At 38.5% G+C, this 22,594-nt stretch overlaps 2 protein-coding genes across 4 annotated transcripts in view; one reads left to right on the top strand and one right to left on the bottom strand.

The window, feature by feature from the left end:
* IRAK4 (interleukin 1 receptor associated kinase 4) overlaps positions 1–625 on the top strand; it is a 34,765-nt gene extending 34,140 nt beyond the window's left edge. For all 3 annotated transcript variants that reach the window (XM_013006932.2, XM_045287214.1, XM_045287212.1), the window contains 2 exons: positions 304–462; positions 584–625. In XM_013006932.2, coding sequence (XP_012862386.1) covers positions 304–462; positions 584–619 — 195 coding nt within the window. In that variant the 3' untranslated portion in view covers positions 620–625. The remainder of the gene's footprint in view (positions 1–303; positions 463–583) is intronic.
* Positions 626–8,578: 7,953 nt separating this feature from the next.
* TWF1 (twinfilin actin binding protein 1) overlaps positions 8,579–22,594 on the bottom strand; it is a 26,492-nt gene continuing 12,476 nt past the window's right edge. The window contains exons 3-11 of the mRNA XM_045287239.1: positions 21,232–21,334; positions 18,817–18,995; positions 17,565–17,660; positions 15,594–15,698; positions 14,786–14,806; positions 13,853–13,978; positions 13,242–13,392; positions 12,955–13,076; positions 8,579–10,136 (exon numbers count right to left, since the gene is read on the bottom strand). Coding sequence (XP_045143174.1) covers positions 9,966–10,136; positions 12,955–13,076; positions 13,242–13,392; positions 13,853–13,978; positions 14,786–14,806; positions 15,594–15,698; positions 17,565–17,660; positions 18,817–18,995; positions 21,232–21,334 — 1,074 coding nt within the window. The 3' untranslated portion in view covers positions 8,579–9,965. The remainder of the gene's footprint in view (positions 10,137–12,954; positions 13,077–13,241; positions 13,393–13,852; positions 13,979–14,785; positions 14,807–15,593; positions 15,699–17,564; positions 17,661–18,816; positions 18,996–21,231; positions 21,335–22,594) is intronic.

Below are 22,594 nucleotides of genomic sequence, written 5' to 3'. Positions count from 1 at the left end.
ACATCCTCTGGTCTAGCCAGACTTGCAAGGTCGAATTCGAGTCATGGTAGTGGTAGCGGGGAGGAAACATTTAGGAACTAGAGGAAAGTTGTATTTTTCATCATTGTTACCTCGCACCCTGACTGGCTCATCTCCTCCGAGACCCCTCTGCAAGGGGATCTCCAGTTAATAAGTCTATACATGTAGATTGTCAAATGGGAATACATGTTACCATGAAGTAGATTAAATCACTTAAATTTATATCCTAACTTCTTTCACTTTTATTTGAAGTTCCTAACAAAAATTGTAACACTCATTTTAAAGTTAGATATCAAAGAAGAAATCGAAGATGAAGAAAAGGTGATTGAAGATTATATTGATATGAAGATGAATGACGTTGATTCCAGTTCAGTTGAAGCTATGTACTCTGTTGCTAGTCAGTGCCTTCATGAGAAGAAAAATAAAAGACCAGACATCAAGAAGGTATGAAAAGTTTACACTCGTTTAGAAAGTGAATGCCATGGGGTGGGGGCTTTGTTCCCTTAGGTGTACATTTCAAACCCACTCCCTAATGTGGTTCTTTTTCCTTGCTTGCTTTTTTAAGGTTCAACTTCTGCTGCAAGAGATAACACCACTATGATTTTTTTAAAAGCTTTATTGGCATACAGTCTTGGCTTATTACATGTAGCTATATAAACCATTTTTATGAAAGACATATTTTTATAAACATCCTTTATATAACTGGGCAGCAAGTAGCAGTGCAGTGATTTTCAAACCAAACATGTAGAACAATAAAAGTAAAAGTAGCTTAGCCTTATGTTCATTAGCTTCCCCCTCAGTGCAAGCCTGCAGTCATTCCTGAGGCATTGATTGGGAGCTTCAGGGCTTCGCCTAGCAGTTTGAAAACTACCAGATTAAAAGCATTCTCACAGCCTTGGTTAAAAAGTCAAAACACCTTGACCTGAACCTGAAGCCCAACTGAATCTATTTATTTGCTCTCGAGCAGCACTAGATGAATCAATACCTTCTATGCCTCTGATGTAGGAGCCATGGTGGCTTAGTGGGCTATGATCTGGGTTGCTAACTACAAGGTCAGCCGTCCAAAGCCACTAGCCACTCCAAAGGAGAAAGATGAGACTATTCCTATTAGGAAGTACAGTTTCAGAAATGCACAAGGGCAAGTCTACTCTGTCCTACAAGGTCACTGTGAGTCAGAATCGACTCAGTGGCAGGGAATTCCATTTTCTGTATGCTTCTGACAGATAATCATGCAAGTCAGATGATATAGAATATGTACATGCACTTTTTAAAAGATAAAACGATATAAAAGTTAAAGATTATAAATCCAATTATAGAATTCTATTACAGTCATATTTATGGCATCATGTTCACAGTTTGCTATTTTAGGTACCGTATATACTCATGTATAAGCTAGTTTTTCAGCACATTTTTTTATGCAGTTTTTGTTGTGAAATTAGGTGCCTTGGCTGATATTCGGGTCAGCTTATACTCGAGTATACACGGCATAGGCAGATCATGGGAGTATCATCAGATCTTTGGTTTGTGATGAATTAATATATATAATTAGATTATGTTACATGGTAATCATGACAGGATTTTGCAGGTATAATTAAGGTTCCTGATCAGCTAACTTTGAATAATCAAAGGGGATATTTTTCCTGGGTAAATCAAATCAAACTAGTTGCCACTGAGTCAATTTTGACTCACCCTGAGTAGACTTGCCCTAATCAGGTGAGCTCATACAAGGACTCAGAGAAATCCTCCTACTGACCCTGAAGAAGCAAGCTGCCCTGCCATCAGAAGGCCACATTGGCTGGGACCTGAGGATGTCTTCTAAGAGCTGAGAAGTATCCCTATCTATCAGCCAGCAAGAGAAAAACAAGGACCTTATCATACAGCAGCAAGGAACTGAATTTTGCCAATAATGTGAATCAGCTGAAAAGACCTTGGATGCTACAGCAGTCTCACGTTCACTTCAGCTGTATGAGACCTGAATAGAGAAGCTCTCTGCGCTGTGCCTGGACTTCCGACAGAGAACTGTCAAATAATAAATAGGTTGTTATGATACTCCCAGTATGGTACTCTTTGATCTCTTCGTACACTCGGGTTCTGTCCACATTTAAGAGGTGGAGATTATGTGCCCCTGGAGTGTATGGCATATCAGCGTTCACCACATTTCCCTTTGCCTTATTCCCTACTCTTTTGTCGTTTGCATTGTTCGTTCATTTGTTTGATCATGAAGCCTTGGCAACTGGTGGTGGTGGTGGTGGTTAGTTGCCGGCCAGCTGGTTCCAGCTCATAAGAGACCCTTAGGTGCAAAGAAGGAATCACTGTCCAGTCCTGCGCCATCCTTACATTTGTTCTAACAGCAGCCCGTTGTTGCTGCCCCTGTGTCAGTCCATCTTGTCTAGATCCTTTTACTGGCCGTCTATAATGCCATGATGCCCTTTTCGAGACTGGTCTCTCCTGATAACCTGCCAAAGAACGAGAGACAGAGCCTCGCCATCTTTGCCTTTCCTTTCCTCACCTTTGTCTTTGTTCCTTGTCTCTCCTTCCCCAGCTATGTCTCTTCCTGCTGCTTGCCATCTGAAGAACTGTCATGGGTCTTATGACTTACGGCCTCAAAATCCTCATCAGTTTCAGGGCACCGTCCTCCCAACAAAGTCAGAAACTGACCAGTCCTCTCTCTACCCCGGCTTGTTAGGTCCCAGACACTTCATTTGCATAGTAGCTGGAGCTAAGCTCCAACGTACCTCATTTGCATAGGTTCTTTGTCAGTTCCTACGCGATGCATACCAATCCCAGGCTAAGTCTGCAGTCCAGGCCAGACCATCTCCAATAACGTTGTTGACATTTTATCTAGGACATGTCAGTTGGACAAAACTAACAAACCCTCAAGTATGGAAGACTGAAGCCAAGGTAACTCCTCAGGACGTAGGGAGGGAAAAGCCTCAAACCTTTTCCTAAGAACCCCAATAATTGGCCACATAAAAGGAGCTCTTTTCACCATTCTTCATTACTAGCACAAGTCTTGTCCTTGAGTCTTCTGAAGTTGTGAATTCAAGGTGCCAAGACAGGTATAAGCAGCACTGTAACTTCCTTGGCTCGGTGGTGGCTGATATGGCAGGGACTCCTGAACTTGTGTGAGCCACATAACTATAGAAATGAGAGAGGGTTGTACTTGGCTCACCCTACAACATCACTTACACAAAGACTGACACAAAGTCATAATCAGTCCAGGTCCCGTTTCCTAATTCCTTCAAGGCAGAAATGGATAGTCTGTTATGGCATAAAAAGAGCCCTGGTAGCCCCGTGGGTCACATATTGAGCTGCTAGCTCAGAGCTAGCATGGTGCTCCAGGGGAGAGATGGGGCGATTAGTCCCTTAGAGATTTTCGCCTGGGAAACCACAGAGCGTAGTTCTACTCCATCTTACAAGGTCACTATGGGGTGGAAGCTATTCAGTGGCAGTGGGTTTTTAGACACAGCCGATGGGATTTTTTGTTTGTTTAACTTCACATGGAATATGTTTCTCCACATATGGGGTTGCTAAAAGTCAGAACCAAATCAATGGCAATTGGTTTAATCTTAATAGAAACAAAAACACATTTAACATGATTACTTTTTTAAAGCTTTTGTCAGCGTTCTTGAAAAATTGGATGCGTTATTTAATGTTTTCCCTAACAACTGTGACAAACCAATGAGTCACGAAAACGTGATTAAGAACCACCTGCATACCTGTTTCCAGAAAGAACGACTCTCTCCCCATATTTCTGACCCATTGGTTTTCTAGTTGGCCTATTAAAATGCGTTAACTCGAGAGTGGTTTCGTTTGTTTTCAACTTAACATGCGCTGTGAGGAACAAGCAAGTATTCTGAACCATTAGTGAATATTTTCCTTTACACTTGCAACACAATGATTAAGAAATACCTTTTGCAGCATTGAGTGAGGTGTCCAGATGATGCAGCCATTCACCACCTCAGGTATTCATTATCCTTTTGTGTATGCACTATTCCACTACAAGAGGAGTGACAACCCCAAACCAAACCGAATCTACTACCAGAGAGTAGATTCTGATTCCCAGCAGTGCAATAGCGATGCTGTAGGACAGAGTAGAACTGTCCATAGGGTTGCCACAGCTGTAAATCTTTACAGAAGTAGACTGCCTCGGGTGTCTGAATAATTAAAATTTCAGTCTCAAAGGTAGTCAATAGGGAGGCAACAGTAATTAATCTCCAAAGAGAATGCTAAACTGCCATTTCTCTGATGAAATTAGGAAAGTTATGAAATGCTCTCACTTAAAAAATTAATTCAACATGGGTTTATTCATTATTTTCTATTGGCCACATATTTCTAAAAGTAAGACTATCGTAATGAACGCAACTTGCTCTCAAGAGGTTGTTTTCAAGAGAAAGTCTTTCAGATGGAGATAATGTACAAATAATAGCAAGTAGTGTGACGAGCTGTGGAAAATAAATTGTAGAGTTAGAGAGATTCGCCTGGCTACGAAGACTTGGAATACCCAGTGAAACAAGGACCACTGATGAGCCATCTCAGGGAATGTCTAAAATGTACTGCAACTTAGACAACGGAAAAACTGGAAGGAAGCTTTACTTGTAGAATATTTTATCAGAAGTTCTTTGGGTCAGCAGCGAGCTAAGAATAATAAATAGTCTATCATTAACTTTCTACAACTGTTCTGGGTGGAAGAAATGCTAAGTTCCAGATTACATCACATATTCTCCTAGTTATTTTTTAATTGCAAGTGAATGTTGATTCTTTCCCAAGGTTAATCTTCACCTTTTGAAATGACCACGATTTCTCTCCTATATTCTATTAATGTAGTTGTTATGGTGCAGTGAATGAATATGACCCTTCCAGCTATAGTTATCTCCCATCAAATGTGAGGTGCTTGGGATCCACTTAGGAGATTGGCTAGCTACTAATGATGTAAATAAGGGAAGTGATACACTTATGGGGGTGGGACCGGGAATTGGTTAGTTTTGCCATCCCTCAAGACTTAAAATGAGGCGCCCCAGAGCAGAAAGGGGGATCTCATTACCATCAAGAAAGAAGGGACAGGAATGTCCTCCAACCTCCTTGATCAGGAGAAAAAGCTGTGGCACTCGACCCCGGGAGAACTAAGGGCAGCAGCAGAACTAAGACATTGGCATGACAGAGGGCAGAGAGCTTCTTCGTCTGGGAGCAAGACAGCTGGGGACCTTCGGGTAAGAGGCTTGCTGGTAGAATGGGGTGACTCTGGACACCTAATAGGCAGAACTAAGAGAGCTTTGTAATGCGTGCCCAAGCAGGTTAGGGTCCAAGGGGCTGGGTGACTAGAAAAGCCCACGAAAGAGGCATGCCTGCTGCCAAAGTTGAGAAGAGTCTGTTCTAATGGAAGAATTGTTTCTCCAGTCATTCCTGAACCTGAATTGGAACTTACTACTTCCCTCCTGAGCTCCATAATTTTACGTATTGTGTGTGAGTTCTGTGTGACCTGTACAGTGAAAATTAAAAACCAAACAGAAGTGCTGTGGGAAGGATATTTTGGCACCAGAATTGGTTAAACAGCTGAAGATTGGCAGCATATCTGATCTCTGCCTCTAACCACCAACCTTGGACTAGTGCTTCCAGTTCTCATTCCCACTTGTGAAGTTGGGAGGACAGATGCTCCCGACTCCCCACCCCCATGCATTTTTCACATTGCTGAAACATACTGGTTACTTTTTGAATGTTAGACCAACTTTTTCTGGGGGAAATAGCAAACTAGATTGTGCCATATTCTTTTAAAAATAAACTATTGGATTCAAATGGTGGATGGTATCCATGGGGGTCCGTGTACCTGAGAAAGATTGTCCTACAATATTTTGTGCCAAGTCCTTGCCAGGATTGCTCTCAAGGTTATGCTGGCTTCGTCCCTCTTTATTCTCTGAAATATTCTGTGTAAAATTGTTTTTACTTGTTAAGTAAAATTCCCTTCTGGGTTGGAGGTTCTCTCTGTGGGAACGTTTTGAATTACAGCTTCAAGTCCTTTAATAATTATAGGTTGTTTCAGATTTAAAATGTTTATATATGGTTATGGCTTAAGAATGTGTTTCACCCAAATGTCCCAATTTGTTGTCAAATTGCTTGTACCTTCTTATGAGTGGCATGGTATTTAAAATGATGTCCCCTTTTTCCATCGCTGATCTGTGGGTTCAGTCTCTGCCCACTGTCATCCTCGTTTGTCTCTCACCGTGCCTCACCAGGGCTTCCTGAGTCCCTCCCCAAAGAACAAGCTTTGGACTTTTATCAATTATCGTGTATATTTCAGTTCTATTTCACCAATTTCTACTCTTATCCGGTCCTTTATTTTCTTATTTTGTTGTTCTTTTACTAACGTCTGGAGATTGAATTCCTAGTTTGTAGTCTTTTTCCGGTTTATATAATTTCGGGTTTTTAAAATGTGATTTTAGCTGATTTCAAGTTTGGTTTTTTAAAAAAATCATTTTATTGTTCTTCCCTTGTCCCTGGGTTTGTTGATCGCCTCCTTCGCAATCCTGTTTTGATAATCCCTTTTTTACATCAGCGAATTCAGTGTTCTCATTTTCATTGTGACTTCATTACAAGGCTTATTTAGAAGTATACTTTTAAACTTCTCTGCAGAATTTCCTAGCAAACATTCATTTCTCTCAGTGGCACTCTAGGGTCCATATCCTGCCATGTCAGCTCTGCCTGTAGCCCAGAATATACACAATTTTAATGTTCGTGTGTACTTGGAAACGGTTGCCTGTGGTTTTATATATTCTATAGGTCAAAGTTAATTGTTCTGTTCAAATGTTCTATAACTTTACTGTTTATCTTCTTTATTATTACTGTTTTCAAAATTTCCCATCCCATCTTTCGGTTTATGAAATACCCTTTGACCTTGTTAAACTTTGCTTCTAAATGTGTTGTAACTCCTTGGTCAACTGAATTTTTATCATGGCGGTGTATCCAGATTTACCTCTTAATGCCTTCTAACTTAAAAGCTACTTGATAGATCGCCTTTCTGTGGGTTAGTGTTTACATGGCAAATGACTTCAGCCTTTGTCTTAAATCTCCAGCAAATAGCTCTAGTTCTATTTTTTTATTAATTCAGTCTGGCAATCTATTTTACATCCTATTGATCCTTTTCTTTTCAGGATGCTTGGCCAAAATGTACAGGGTTTACCAGAGCTCCACCTTTGGTTGACCTTTGAACTATAAATTCTGCCTCTACTGACAGCTTCTTAGCTGTAGCTGCTTCTAGACGCTCCCATTCTTATAATGCATGCCTGTGTATACAAAGATGTGCGAAAAGACATGTACCCAATTACATACAGTGCTAACTTCAAGTACAACTAGTTGGGTGTAGAAATACCTGAGACAGCTTAAAATGCTAATTTAACTCTTCAGCCTTTTAAGTAGGAATCCATTCAGTACTTTTTAGATGGGTGTCTTAAGAATTTTCCGTGGTCCCTGCTATCATACTGGAGAGCTTCTGCTAGAGTAGAATTATGTAATGCTTACTATTTTTATTACTGTTATAGTAAGAAAGCTCTCATCTAAATTAAGCACTATATTGTCATAACTATTCTTGCTTTGGCTCAGGTTTCTAATGTATATACATGCACATACATATAAATAATAAAATACTTAAAATCTTTTTTTGACTTAATGCCAATAAACGAATGGGATTTCAAACTTATCAATGCATATTGAATTATGCATAATTTCCCAAACATTAAAAATACCAAAAAACAAAGTCCTAGTAGAAAACCAATTGGAACATATAAAACTTAAAGAGAAAAAAATTTTATTGTGATATAAAATGCACTTATAAAATGTACACAGAAGGCATGTGATTCTTCACTGCTATATAAATTTATTGGGAATATTTTATTCACCATCTATTGTTCTGATGCCACCTAAAACATACTGTAAACGATGAGTTAGACCCTATAACAAATGCATCACTGATTTCCAGCAATCTCCGGTTTAATAATTAGTTTAAGATTATATAATCATATCTATATTCTGGAATGTCCATTTACTTCCATTTAGTGTAGTGGAATTTAAGAGTAAATTGCACATGGATGGTAACAGAAAAACATCCATTACTGAGTTCTCTTATACCATCATAATGGGTTAACATTCTTCCTTACTGAGAAGAGTAAGCTGCAGGTGCGATCTGCAATGGAGCTCCGAGGTTCCCAGCGTGGTAACCTGTGTGTACGTGCGCCTCTATGCACCCATGGAACAAGCACGCAGGTAGTAAACAAGTGTGACGTGGCTGTCGATTACTTTGCATGTTTAAACATCAGAGTTTGATTATTTGTAAACAAAACCTCACACAGACATTCTAATTCTACTTAAAAAAAATCTGTCAATCCATTATTCTAACGCTTTGCTTACTTGAACACACACGGGATTTCTCAAAGGTGCATATATTACCTTAGTAAGGTTTAGGAATGAGTGCTTCATATTTCATACTATGAAATGTGCATTTCTGATCAGTGTTTTATGCAGCATCAAGTTTAGATCAAAAAATTCTAAATCCTGCCCCCCCACCCCCCGCCCCCACTCAGTTCATTTAGAAAACAACTATTCAAAGTTCTGGCTCTTGCAGCAGGTTTACCGGGTTAAACATGATGAAGTGTTCTAGCTCCCTCTATTTCAAGTATCGAAGAAAAATGAGGCTCAACTGTCTCTAACTTATAACCAACAACACAGAGCTTTAGCAAGGGTCAAAATGTGTTTTGAAATAAGATATAAACTGAAGCAAAATTCATAAGCCATGTTTTTGGTTTCGGCCACCAAATACTGATTTTAAAATGTTATTAAATCTGAATATCTGCTTAAGTGATAGCAAGAACATGATGTCCAATAAAACAATGGCTTTGGAGGGAAAAAAACTAATATTTAAAACTAACATTTTTGGCTAGTTTTGCTTGCTTTTGAATGAGTTTAATATTCAGTATGAACGGAAATTTGGCCTCAAGGTACTTAAAATGCAATGGTTTACTTTTTAAAATGGAATGTTTTTCAATGCACTTGAGAGAATTTACTAAGGCTATTTAAACATGTCTTTCAATGCCATCAGAAATCCTGTAGAAAGTGGCTGGTACCCTTAGGTTCAATAGAGAGGAGCTCTTGTGGAGCCACTAAAGCACTTTGGCTGCCAACCGAAAGGCTAGTGGTTCAAATCCACCCACTCCGTGGAAGATAGATACAGAATCTGCTTTCTGAAAGATTTACAGTCCCGGAAACCCTATGAGGCAGCAGCTCTCCTCTCTCCTAAAGGGTCTCTACGAGTCAGAACTACTTGAGAGCAATGGGTTAGGTACCGGTAAGGTGGAAGGATGAGCTTATCTTCTAAAGTTGCAACGCTTTTAAAAACAAAAAGGCATATAGCAAACACTGCTGCAATAACACACTATGTATCTGAAAGTGGCAGACATGATAGCGGTTTGACAGCCTATTCCTCAGAATAAGCAACGTTCCACCTTTGCCTAGGCACACTCAATTTCATCTTCAAAAAGACGTAATCCAAACTGGTCCTTAACATATTTTAAGGTATTTCTCACTCATAAGGAAAAAAGAAAATTCAAATGTCTCACGAAAGAGTAAATTGTTTGCTACTTTGAGACAGTAAACTTTGGGATATTAGCCCAACTACAAAATCTTTGAGAATTATGTGAAAGCGTGGAATCATCACTCAATGAAAACAGTGTGCCAGAATCAGACATATTATGTTGAACCCTTTTCTAGTTTTAACATAAAATAGAAATCATGAGTCATCTATAACAGTAATCTTAAAAACACACAGATGTGAAAAGTGCTAGCTTTTAAAAATGACGATTTGTTTTCCTCTACTATGTATCAACATGGAATGATTTCAGTTCTCCTGTACTAAACGCTGGACTTTTAAAAAACCAGCTTGGTAATGTTTTCATGGAAGCATTTCAATCAGTAGTGGCTTCAGCTTCAGCTGGACCCCTAATAAGTCTTCGAATTCCTCTTTTTCCTGCAGGGCCTTTTGGTTTCGCAAAGCTTTGCTTATGTGCATGCTGCTTGGGGTGTACTTCTTCATAGAGGAAGTCTGCAGTCAATTCATCCCCATTATCTATCTCGATCTGTGAAAGAGATGAATAGTGTAATGCACTTTCTTGAAGCACAATATTCAGACCCTAGTACATGTCCCAAGTCAATTTTCAGATGTGAAATAAGAATGGTCATAAATAAGTATACTATACCAATTTCAGAAATAAAAATTCAGTACCATATCTACGTAGTTTCATTTTTTTCCCCTTCCATTCCTGGAAGGATGAGGGCTATAAGAGATGCTTGAACAGATCAACAGCTCATCTTTAAAAGTAAAAGCCATCTTTCATCGGTGTATTTTTAACTTAATCAGTGCAATGCAACTGATCATTTTTATAGGGCCTTTCTGGCCATGGCCTTGTAACTCCAACCAAATGAGTAGAGTAAGAAGCTTGTGGTCCCAAAAGGGGACAAGGCAGCTTATTAACAATGCAAATCAAGAGCATGGAGCTCTAACAATTGATTGGTCAGTTTTGTCATCCTGCTAGGTTTAAAAATGAGCCAACCCAGAGGCAGAAAGAGGGCTGTCACCATCTGAAGAAAAACCAAGAGTGCAGCACTTCCTTTGGGCCAGGGGTCCCAGTGCTGGAACTTCATAGACCCAGGACACATAGGGAGCTGTAACACTGGAGAAGGCTTGAGATAGTAAGAAATGGTAGCATGGAAACAGCAAGGGCAGAACCAGACCAGCATGAGATGATGCGGTTGACTTTCCAGTCTACAGAGCAAGGTGGCGACAGTAGGTGTACTGACCCTTTGAACAAGAGAGTTGAGTGCCTTCAGACAAAAGCCTTACTGACCAAGTGGGGCACCTCTGGGAACTTATTTGTAAAGAGGATGAGCTGTGTGACACTTGTCCAAACAATGGAGGGGGCTGAGAAGAAGCTGTCCTGATCAAAGAACTATATCCAAGTTGTTTCTGATCTTGAATTGCAACCTGGTACTAAAATAAACTCCACAATCTAGACAATGGGCTGAGTTCTGGTACTATAGCAAATTACCAAACACAACACAGTACCGTAATATGCTGTGGGAGGCACAGCTGAAGTCAGAAATGGTGAAAAAGTTGGAGGTCTCGTTGACCACAGCAATCAGCCTTAGGCCGATGCTGGTGTTCATTCCCCCCTTTACAAAGGGGAAGGAGGTCTGCTGCTCCAACCCATCATTTTACCCTTGGGTAATATTCAAGGAGCTGTGGTGAAGTGAAATTTCTTAATACGCTCTTCTACCCAAGTGTCTATACCTTCCACCAAGTGACTGGGTGGGACTATTGCAAGTAAGACAAAGGTAACTCTATTAATAGAGGGGATTGTCAGTTTCAGTTGTCATGCCCCTAGCTATAAGGATGAGCTGTCTCAGAAGCAGGAATACAGAGACATCTCAGAACCATCAAGGATTAGAAGCAAGCATCAGAGGCTGAGACCTGAAGCACAGAGAGCAGGGGGCACAGTAAAAGAGGCAGGCCAAAACCAGAGCAGCAGTGGCACAGTGCTGTACTATGAGACAGTGAGGTCCAGCAGCAGGTGGACTTCTTGTCCCACAGAGGCAAAAGCAAAGACAGGTGGCCAAGAGCAGACGACCAGAGAAATACACTTGGGTGCTGGCTGAGGAGGGGTACTGCTATGAACTAATGGCTGAATCCTTACTGTGCACTGCTCCCAACTTGTGGTAACACGTTAACTTCTCTTAATCTACCCCCATCATTGTGAGTTCTGTGTGGTCATTGCAACGAATAATCTTAGCCGTCAGAAAAAGGAGTGTGTTGTAGGAGGAGCAGTCGGTGTCAGGATAGGGCGCTGGATGGAAGGTGGAGGCACATCTGACCTCTGCCTTATGGCAAATCAGCTGCGGCTCTGGTGGTACAGTGATTAAAGCATCCAGCTACAAGCTGAAAGGTCAGCAATTCAAATCCACCAGCTGCTCCTCTGAGGAATGATGTGGCAGTCTACTTCACAAAGATTTACAGCCTTAGAAACCCTATGGGATAGTTCTACCCTGGTCCAATAGGGTTGGTAGGAATTGGGATCAACTCAACGGCACTGGGGTAAGGGTTTTAGGGGATATATTCAAGAAGCATGCCACATGGCCTCTTCACCACCTGAAAGCACTATAAGAGGGATCAGCAAACCTGTGAGCTAAATTCAGCCCAAACGCAGAATATTTTTTACATTCTCTAAGTATTGTTTAAAAAAACAACAAAGAAGAATGCAATAGACCACATGTGGTTTCTGGCAAGACCCACAATATTTATTATCGGGTCCTTTGTAGAAAAAGTCAGCAGGTCACTGCTATAAGTGGTCATGGGAAGGAGAGTCTGGGGACCTTCAAAAGCTTCAAGGTTGCAAGACTCAAACTAGTGGCACTAAGCATTAAATGGGGTAAGAGTAAATCTTAGTCTTTGCCATGCCCCATGTAAAGTTTATGCCCACCCCAGCCCCCTACCGAGAAGACTCCCAACCATCCCATAATTCTCGGAATGATAAATGAAGATCTGAGGTCCTTACTAACAGAGAAGTCCAGAAATAAGCATTTGTGTGCAACTCTGGTAGCCCTGTGCAACAGAACGTTGTGTAATAATGAAACTGTTCTGCACAGTCCAATAGTGGCCCCTGGATTGAAATGGCACCAGTACAATTACAGGACTGGCTTTACAATGTTACTTAATTTTGATCTAAATAACCAGATGTGGCTCATATCTACCATGTCTACAGGGAGATCGAGGTCAAGGCTGGTCATTCCCAGCTACCTAGAGTAGTTTTGTTTATAAGTCACGATACAGTGTAAGCTAAATAGAAAAGACAAGAAAAGTCTAGCACAAATAGAAGTTTAAAATAAATAAGCTAGGTCTACCTTTCGAATCACTTCCATTTGTAGTTGTCGTTCTACAATTTCTAGCAGCGGACTCTTGCAGCTAGAATACAGCATCCGCTCTCTTATGCTGCATGTGTAGCCAGGCATTGAATAAATAAACACTGTAAATTAAAATAGTAAATAAAATTAGCAGTCCATCAATTAAAGCAAACATTAAGCATCTATACAACATCTAAGCCCTCTGGGCAAGAAATCAGTCAGGAGATAGTTCCGAAATACCAATCAGTACCCTGAAAGACTCACGTGAAAAGCAAAGCTTCACCTACCTATGGACTCCAAATAGTCTCCTTCATGAGAATGCTTATACAGAAAGAAATGGTAACGTGCCGAATCCTTGGGAATCCTCTTTGGCAAATCTTTCAGTTCTGTATTTGTAGTGTTGGCCAAAATTATAATTTCATTTTTTATATCTATTTCCTGTCGATGAAAGAAAATATTCATTAAAAGAGATATATACATTCACTTTCACAATCTAAACATGTAAATGAGATAAGGAATTCTATAGAATGTGAGCACACTGTTTTTTCCAAGAACACATTGATTTTGCAATTAAAAAAAAAAATCAAAACCCAGCAATATTGGTTAAAAATAAACCTTACATTAAGTCATAGTTTAAAAAAAGCAAGAAAACAAAACTCACTGTCAGCAAGTCAATGTTGACTCGTCGTGATCCTATAGGAAAGCATAAACTGCTCCTGTGGGTTTCCAAGACTGTAACTCTTTACCGGAACGGAAAGCCTCATGTTTCTCCCTTGGGGTGGCTGGTGGTTTCGAACTGCTGACCTTACGGTGAGCAACCCAACGTGTAACCCACCATGTTACAGGGATCCCAACAATAAGAATAGATATTTCAAAGTAATCACTGCAGGTCTCTTACCAACTGCACATAGTTGAGCTGTCTGTTACTCAATTGTTTCAAAGCCTGAAAAGCTTCTCGAGAAATAGGGAATGCGACTCCTTGTAGTGTTTGATGCTTAGTGTCCACGCTCACATCAGTTTGTACCTAAATATGAAAGGACATTTAATTTACTGGTCAGGTTTTAGCACGTACTGGGGTCATACGGCAGAGATAAGAAAACGTAATCTGTACAAAGTAAATGTCATTTAAACACTTGCCCAACCTATACTTAAAAGCGCTTCAAATACTATGACCTTAAAAAACAAATTCCCTTTCACACTTGTTCATGGGCCTGCTGCTAGCACTCTGTCAGCATGCAGAGTACATGATGACATATCTTCATGAAGCGTTCGGAGGGAAGGCTTAAATGAGTATGCGATGGGAGTGGGGTATGGGAGTTTTGTTTATGTCTATGTTTTGTTTTGGTAAAATTCCAGTGAGATGTAGTAGTTCTTTAAAGTGTTATCAGATTACAGCACTAATTACAAAACTTGATAAAAATTGATGAACAGTGTGATACATACAATATTGTATGTAGCTTTCTTTTGTTCTTTTGAACACAGAAGGCAACACAAACACCATGCACTGAATTGAAAGAAATACAAACAGTATACAAAAGACACAATGCAGCTGAACAAGTCATAGTACTGCAGAAGTTCCACACATAGAGCTTTCTTTACTATGGACATAGTGCACATTTACTGGAAGGGGGGAGGATACTTCAAGAAAGCTTTCCAATGTACAAGTTTAAGATTTGTAAACATTTGGGAAATGATAGCTACTACAGTGGCTCATTTGTAGTGTTGCAACAGAACGTCAAATACAATTTTAATTTTAAAAAAATGAATGGAGATTCTACAGCATAAATGATATTTGATAATGAAACATCATAGAATATATGCAAATGCATACCCCAATATGATCCTCTGGGTTCTGATTGCAAAGAATAAAACAAACTATCAAGCTTGTAAAAATATCCATAAAAAAATTCTACTCAAATAAGTTGAGTTAAAATAATATGAGAGATCCTTGCTACCAGGCTAATACTAAGAAAATTTCCTCTGCCACTGTCCAGACTAATTTCCTTTATTAGTGGTTCCTGCTACTTGTTTTTGATAAAATCTCAAAGTACAGTAGCTATTCTGACTCATAACTAGATAGTTGAAAATATGGTAAACTAAAATAAGGCTCAAATGTACTGACTATCATCTGTTAAGAACTCAAATAACCATTATACATATATTTTTCCGTCAAGCAGTATTCACTGATGCTCATTTCTGTATTTTCTACATATCCTGCACATTTGTCTACATATCCTACAGCATTTCTTTTCCTCTCTTCAGTCACACTTGCCTCTGAAATAGCATAATAACCTCCTTCAAATGACCTTAATAGATACAGGTATTCTTTACAGCATATGGGCAGCATTTCCCTACTGTTTTTTCAAAGTATATTAACTTTCCAGTAGAAGATTTATTGTTCTGACACATACAATATACAGAGGACCCTATTTATGAAACTGATATGACGCTTAATGTTCTATTTTAATTCATCTTCCACCTGCCCCCCAGAAAACACATTAAGCAGTCTTATTTCCAACCTAAATATAATAACCCTAAGCTCCTTGACTCACTCCTTTATCCTCTAGTTAACTATAAACATCCATTCATTTTATTTTCAAAGACTACATAACATCTTCTGTTTCAAAGCTGTAATTTACCTCATTAATTTTAATCTGTCGTAATTCTTCTTCAGCCGCAGTCAACGGGGCAGGGGATGACTGTGATAGCAAATGTTTTTTATATCCATGTAGTGATACATCTTCCTGTAAGCACAGAAACAGTCTGCTATCAGTCTGCTATTGTCTGCAAGTAAACCTCGTGAAGGGACTTTAAGACGTCTATCAGCTTTGTCTTGCTTTCACTTCCTATTTTGTTGATTTCCAAGCACTTTTTTTTTTCTTTTTTAACATTTTATTAGGGGCTCACACAACTGTTATCCCAATCCATACACACATCAATTGTGTAAAGCGCATTTGTACATCGTTTCTCAAAACATTTTCTCTCCATTTAAACCCCCGACATTAGGTCCTCATTTTCCCCCTCCCTCCCCGCTCCCCCCTCCCGCACGAGCCCTTGATAGTTTATAAATGGTATTTTGTCATATCTTGCCCTGTCCGACGTCTCCCTTCATCCACTTTTCGGTTGTCTGTCCCCCAGGGAGGAGGTCACACACAGTTCCATGTAATCGGTTCCCTCTTTCCTACCCATTCTCCCTTTACCCTCCCTGTTTTGCCACTCACACCACTGGTCCTATAGGGCTCATCCGTCCTGGATCCCCTGTATTTTCAGTTCCTATCTGTACCAGTGTACCTCCTCTGGTCTAGCCAGTCTTGCAAGATAGAATTCGAGTCATGGTAGTGGGAGCGGGGAGGAAACCTTTAGGAACTAGAGGAAGATTGTATTTCTCATCATTGTTACATCGCACCCTGACTGGCTCATCTCCTCCCCGAGACCCCTCTGCAAGGGGATCTCCAGTGGCCTACTAATGGGCTTTGGATCTCCACTCCGCACTCCCCCCATCATTCACTATGGTAAGATTTTTTGTTGTGATGATGCCTTACACCTGATCCCTTCGACACCTCGTGGTTGCATAGGCTGGTGTGCTTCTTCCATGTGGGCTTTGTTGGATTTCCAAGCACTTTATGAACTATATCCACTCAAGTTTTACAAGGATTAAACCATTTCTGTACAGTTGGTGGTGGTGTCAAGTCTATAGACTTCTTAGGGAAGCCTAACTTAGCATTATTCACATCATCAACAGAGTCTGATTGTGAATTCTATAATAGCCTAAGCCATTTTCTTCAATTAGTCATTCAAGATTATTACAGTTCTTATAGTAAAAAAAAAATCATTCCAAAGGGGCCTACTATCACCCTAACTGTGATGCGGAAGACCAACACTCATAGAAGTGAGTCGATCAGGGTGAACAAGTAGTGTACACCCGTCAGGCCTTGTCCTCTAGTCACTAGATCGTATTGCCTTATGAACTAACACACAATTTTGAAACAAACTGCCACTGCTCAAAAATACATTTCATGTTTCTTGAGTGTGTATGCATAAATAACATATTTACCACATAGTTTTGGCAGGGTCTTTATTTATATTGCTTAATTGGCTAATTAGCTCACTTAATTATTTTATCAATTAAATTTACTCATTAATTTACCTGCCTCAATATTTTGGCTTAAGTAATACAGCTACTGCTTCTAGACTATGGGAATAAATGTTCAATATCCCTATAAAAACACTGCCTTCTTTCAAGTAGCCTCTCACTTTTCTGAGTTCATCACCCCATTCCTTTAAATGGGCTCTTTGAACTAGTTAAGAGGGTTGAACGAAATGACCTGTATGTAATGTGTGTCTTGGTTTTTGAAGCTTATCATCTATAGATTAACAAAGAATATGTCAACATAATTCAAAAAGCAAAGTAAATTTTTGATATCACTGTCATATAGCAACAAATCAATAAAATCAAATCTACATTAGCTTTTCATATCATGTTGAACAACATTTTATCTTATTGTTACAGATTAATCTGACTTCGTGTTATTCATCATTTACCCATCACCTAAGAATTCCTCTTTAAAATCATGGCAGCATACAGAATCCAAATAGCTATCAGTTTTTACCTTTACTGTTCCAAATACTTCATCTTTAATGTGGCCGCCTCCAAACTCCTTTTTCAGAGTTGCTCTCGTGGCTGCATATAACATTTTCTGACGAACCTATGGTTGTAAAAGTTCACTTATGTGTATAGATGAAAATATATACATGTAAACAAAGAAATTTCTGAATTTATTAAAAGCTTCAAGCGCATAAACACAAACTGAAAAATTAAAACCCACTGACTGATATGCTGAAACGTGTGTACAAGTAATCATAAAATGAGTACCTCAGTAGTTATATCACTGGCTATTAAAGCAGATTTCAATTTATAGTACAAGCCCTACTTTTCAAAAAGGGGGAAATGCTAATTTTTTTAAATCCTCATTTTTCAATATATAAAATGAGCCCCCAAATTAAAAACTACTTTAAAATATGAGGGGGGAAAATCACTGAAATGACGTAAACTAGATACTGTAAATTTACTCAATGTAAACCCAGATATTCTTTAAGTAGGATATTTAAATAGGATATCCTAGGATATTTAAATAGGATATTACATAGGATATCCTAGTGTACTTACAGCACATACCATTCTACAAGTGACATACAGATAAAAAGAAATATGAAATATGCCATTATTACATAGTCTACTAGCACCTGCAGAGAACTACTAAAGACAATTAACTATTCATAGAAACAATTTCATAATCCTTCAGAGGCAAACACGGTATTTCTTTCAGACAGGATGTGAGGAACTAAGGAGAATGGGATAACCCTTTGAGCAGGACATCTAGATACTATTTTTCTATAAGAAACACAGGATTACTCTAAAATAATGGTCAAAATCCCATCAATACAGTTTCAGTGTACTAATCAATCTATGAACCAAGTTTTTAAAATAAGTACATGTATTTCATGGTCATTACTTGTATGATAGTTTCAATACTACGTTATATTAACAATATTTAATATGATGTGCAAGTAGCTCTCAATTGTCACAATTATTAATCTCAGAGTTGCCTATTTTAAAGAAGGTCCACAGAGTCACTTAATGTTGACACAGGTTTTAAAATTTAAAATCAACAATTATTTTATTTCTAAGGCAAAACTTCTAAATCTTGTCACACTACCCCTGATTCCACATTAACCAACTCATAGATTTCCCCCACTCATGATTATTCCTTCTATGGGAAATGACTACTGCTTAATATTCTTTTGGCCTAGGGCCCTTTTTGGGAAAAAAATCACATCAGTGAATTACAAAAACTTACTTACATGAGAATGGTCTGGAGACCATGCAATGAATATCCATTCATATCCCTGGGCATTCTGAGAGTCGAGCCTGAATAGTATGTAGCACGGCTGCTTTTCCTCCAGCAGGGGGAGAACCAAGAAATCATAATCCTTATCCCACGAGTCTGAAGGTCGGCTACATGATCCAATCACAAGCTGCTCTATGAAGAGTAATTTTTTTAAAGGCTCATGAATAGTTTGAAATCCCAAATGACAATGTACTGAAAAGAACTACAAATTTAAAGTTTTTGCAAATTATTATTACTATTAAGAGTTGAAAGAAAAAAGGTGGCAACAAAAAAATTTTTAAAGAGAAAGTAACCGAAAATGCATAAAATAGTAGAACCAGTTGTAAAGGTATATGAATTGTCAAATGTATAGATAAGTACGCTAAAGGAATATACAAAATGATCTCCCTAGTTCAGTCGGCTGGCCAAATAATGAGCGATTTTATTTTCACTTTCTAAAATATCTATACAACAATTTTCAACATGATATTTAAATAAGATATATTACCACTCAAAGGTATAATCTTTGAAATTCATATTGATCTGTACAGTAAGAAATATGAATTATAAACAGGTCTAGCTTCTCTTGGGCTAGGTTACATATTAAAATATTGTGTAGCGGCATATGATGATACAGTCACTTGGAAGAGTTATTTCTCATAATCTAATACAACTGCAAATACACTGCATAATCTGTTGCACATATGTGCAGCATTGTATAATAATAGTGAAAAGTGGTAATAGCCAAATGTTCAAAAGTAAGGGAATGGAATGGATAAATAATAAATGTCATGATAAAATTCTATTCATATTTATAAAGAATGAACTCGCCATTGAAAATTTCAAAAATAATTTAAAAAACTTATTTCAAAAGTAACATTTAGACAAAAAGGAAAGATTCAGAATAAGATGGCATTACGCAAGTTATGTAAACTTTAACAACTTAAAACAACACTATATGCTACTTATGGAGACATGAAAGTAAAACAAAAAAAATTAAAACTTCTAATTTAGTTACCTCGGGGAAAGGAGGTCAAGAAAGGAAATTGGTTAATTTCTGAAAACACTCTTTTTAAAAGGCCTTGAAGCAGGTATGATAAGAAGCAGCTATAATTAATTTTAAAAGGATATCTGGATATTTGTTGTATTATTAAAAAGGATATTATTAAAAAGGATATATGGATATTTGCTGTATTATTTATTCACTATAGTTTTCTTATTTAAGAAATAAGGAAAAAAAGACATTAAAAAAACAACCCACAAAACTAGAAAACAATAGTTTGGGAGACAGTGGCATTTTACTTCCTTAAAGATTGCTAGTTAGCTAAAAAGGCATAAAATAGAAATTAGCACTCTTTGAATTGGGTCTTTAATGTTTCTTCTTTATTTTTCTAAACTACACTTTTTAAAATAAATGGTATTTATTTCAAAAATTACAAGCTATACCTGATACTTTTAACATATACTGGTAAGCAAAAACATGAAGGCAAATTAGATTCACTTCCAGTTTCTGAAAGAACAAGTTACTTTTCCAAAGCAAAAGTATTTTATGGTACTTAATGAAATATACCAACAGCATATTTTAATATACAGCAGTTTGAAGCCATCAGGTGTTCCTGGAGGGAAAGAGGAGGCGTTCTACTCCCATAAATAGTTACAGTCTCAGAAACCCACAGGAGCAGTTCTACCCTGTCCTATAGTCTCTATGAGTCAGCATCGAATTGATGGCAGTGAGTTCATTTGGGGTTTTTTTTTTGGTGATCAAGTAGCTACAATATAAATTATTCAAATTCAAATCTTAAGTTCTTAGCATTAAAAGATGCTCTCCTCTGACTATTTCCACTGCTTCCAGAATTATTTTTAAAGAATCACTCTCTACAGTTTGATGAATACTTAGAACTTTCCCAAAACAGGATAAAAAGGTAATCATTTCCACAGGATGGGATGCAAGCAGGTAAAGGAACTGGGAGAGTTTGAAAACATTTATTTTTCTAATGAAACTAACTTTATTATGATTAACAAGCAACTTTTAAAATAATCACCTGCTTACTGATTTCCAATTCAGATAATGGAAGCCCTGACACTAGAAATGGATTGTGGCGCAGAAACGGAGACACAAAAGTAAAAGAGAAAGACGTCACACTGGAAACCAACATCTTTCTGTATCCCTGAGAGTCAGAAACAGAGTGCAGAAGGAAATCAAGGACCCATGGGAACTTGTTCAACGTGTGCAGGATCCAAGTTACCTTAAAAGCTGATTGGTTTACAAACAGCAAGCTGTAAACTTACTTTACATTAATTAATAGCCCAAACACTAAGCGAGAGTTTTAAGTTTTAAAATATGACACTTATCAAGAGGGCAAGCAATATTTTTAAAAGCTTAACTAACCATTTTCAATAGATATTTTCAGAAGTCTGTATTTTCCATTTCTTGCTCTGGCAAAGATATCTTTAACATCTTCACTAGCTGTGGAAAAAAAAGAGAAGTAAATCTACTTTTTATCCATCTGAATTAATACTCTGCTACTTAAATGAGAAATGACTACAAAGGAAAATATATATAGTGGAAAACTATTACCAGTAATTTAAATAATAAAACTTAAAGTTACATTGTATAGGTAAGAAGTAGGAAAATTCTTGTATGTTAAAGTATATAGATGTATTCATTCTAACCTGCCTTCATCACATTAATTGCATAGCAGAAACAACACTGGAGCAGATATATGGAAGTCACTCAAATTCAGTAAAGGGCAAATGACAATTTTGAAGAACAGTTTTGCTCATTCAAAAATGCTAAACACTTGCTTTACATTTTTTAGTCCTATCGTTACATAAGCATCTCCTTTATTGTTACATTTTCTAAATTTCCCCATTAAAAACAACAGTCTGTACCAGATGTCTTCTAGATTCAAGTTGATGTCAATAAAACACATTCCATCTTATACTTCTAATTGTATTATTTATTCTACCTTGTATGTTTCAAAAAGCTGGGGTAGGCTCACTGAGCAAATACATTATTTAAAAGCACAAGCCTTGTTCATACTAAAGCTACAATTTCCTTCTCGTGCTACTTTGACAGCAAGAGCCACGTATTTAAGTAGTGCGTGCTATAAATTTCAACCATTGAAGTCAATAATTACACATTTAAATGTCAGAATTAACACGGGCAAGTAAACTAACTAAACTTGGTGCAACCTGTTCGGCTTGTGTGATGGGGCAGAGGATAGTGTGGTGGCAAAGACTCTTTCCAACGCACAACTGAATGCTCATCTGGGGAAAGGGAAGAGCGTGGGTTTATATTAGAACTCGTTAAGTGACGTCCAGTAACCTCGGGATACATTATTCGATTCGGATGCGCCCGGCTCTGTCCAAACCAGGAAATCATGGAGGTCAGATAAAATATTGCACATTCAACTACCGGCACGGGGTGACTAATGCAGGCACATAGATCAGGCTTTTCAGTTCCTCCGGGGCGTATCCTGGGGAAAAGACCGAAGCACACCCCACCCGCGGGGTTTCTCAGAACAGAATTCGTGTTCCTATTTTGGAAGAAGATCCCTAGGAGTCTGGGAAGTACCCCTACTGACTGCTACCGTTCTTTTGCTGCTCCAAGTCCGTAACAAGGTCCTCCGGTTCGCGACGTGAACTCCCCGGGTCTCCACGGCAAAACCAGCCCACGTCGCCTCCTCGGGTCCAGCTCCCCCCTCGCTCCCCGATGGGAAGGGGCCCTGGGGCTGCCGTCGGGGCGGCGG

The sequence above is a fragment of the Echinops telfairi genome, unplaced genomic scaffold (assembly GCF_000313985.2).
Source record: "Echinops telfairi isolate 266 unplaced genomic scaffold, ASM31398v2 ScPeMD7_12;HRSCAF=54, whole genome shotgun sequence".
NCBI classification, from domain to species: domain Eukaryota; kingdom Metazoa; phylum Chordata; class Mammalia; order Afrosoricida; family Tenrecidae; genus Echinops; species Echinops telfairi.
Note: the sequence above shows the minus strand (reverse complement) of the source record. Positions and strands in the feature narration are given on the sequence as shown.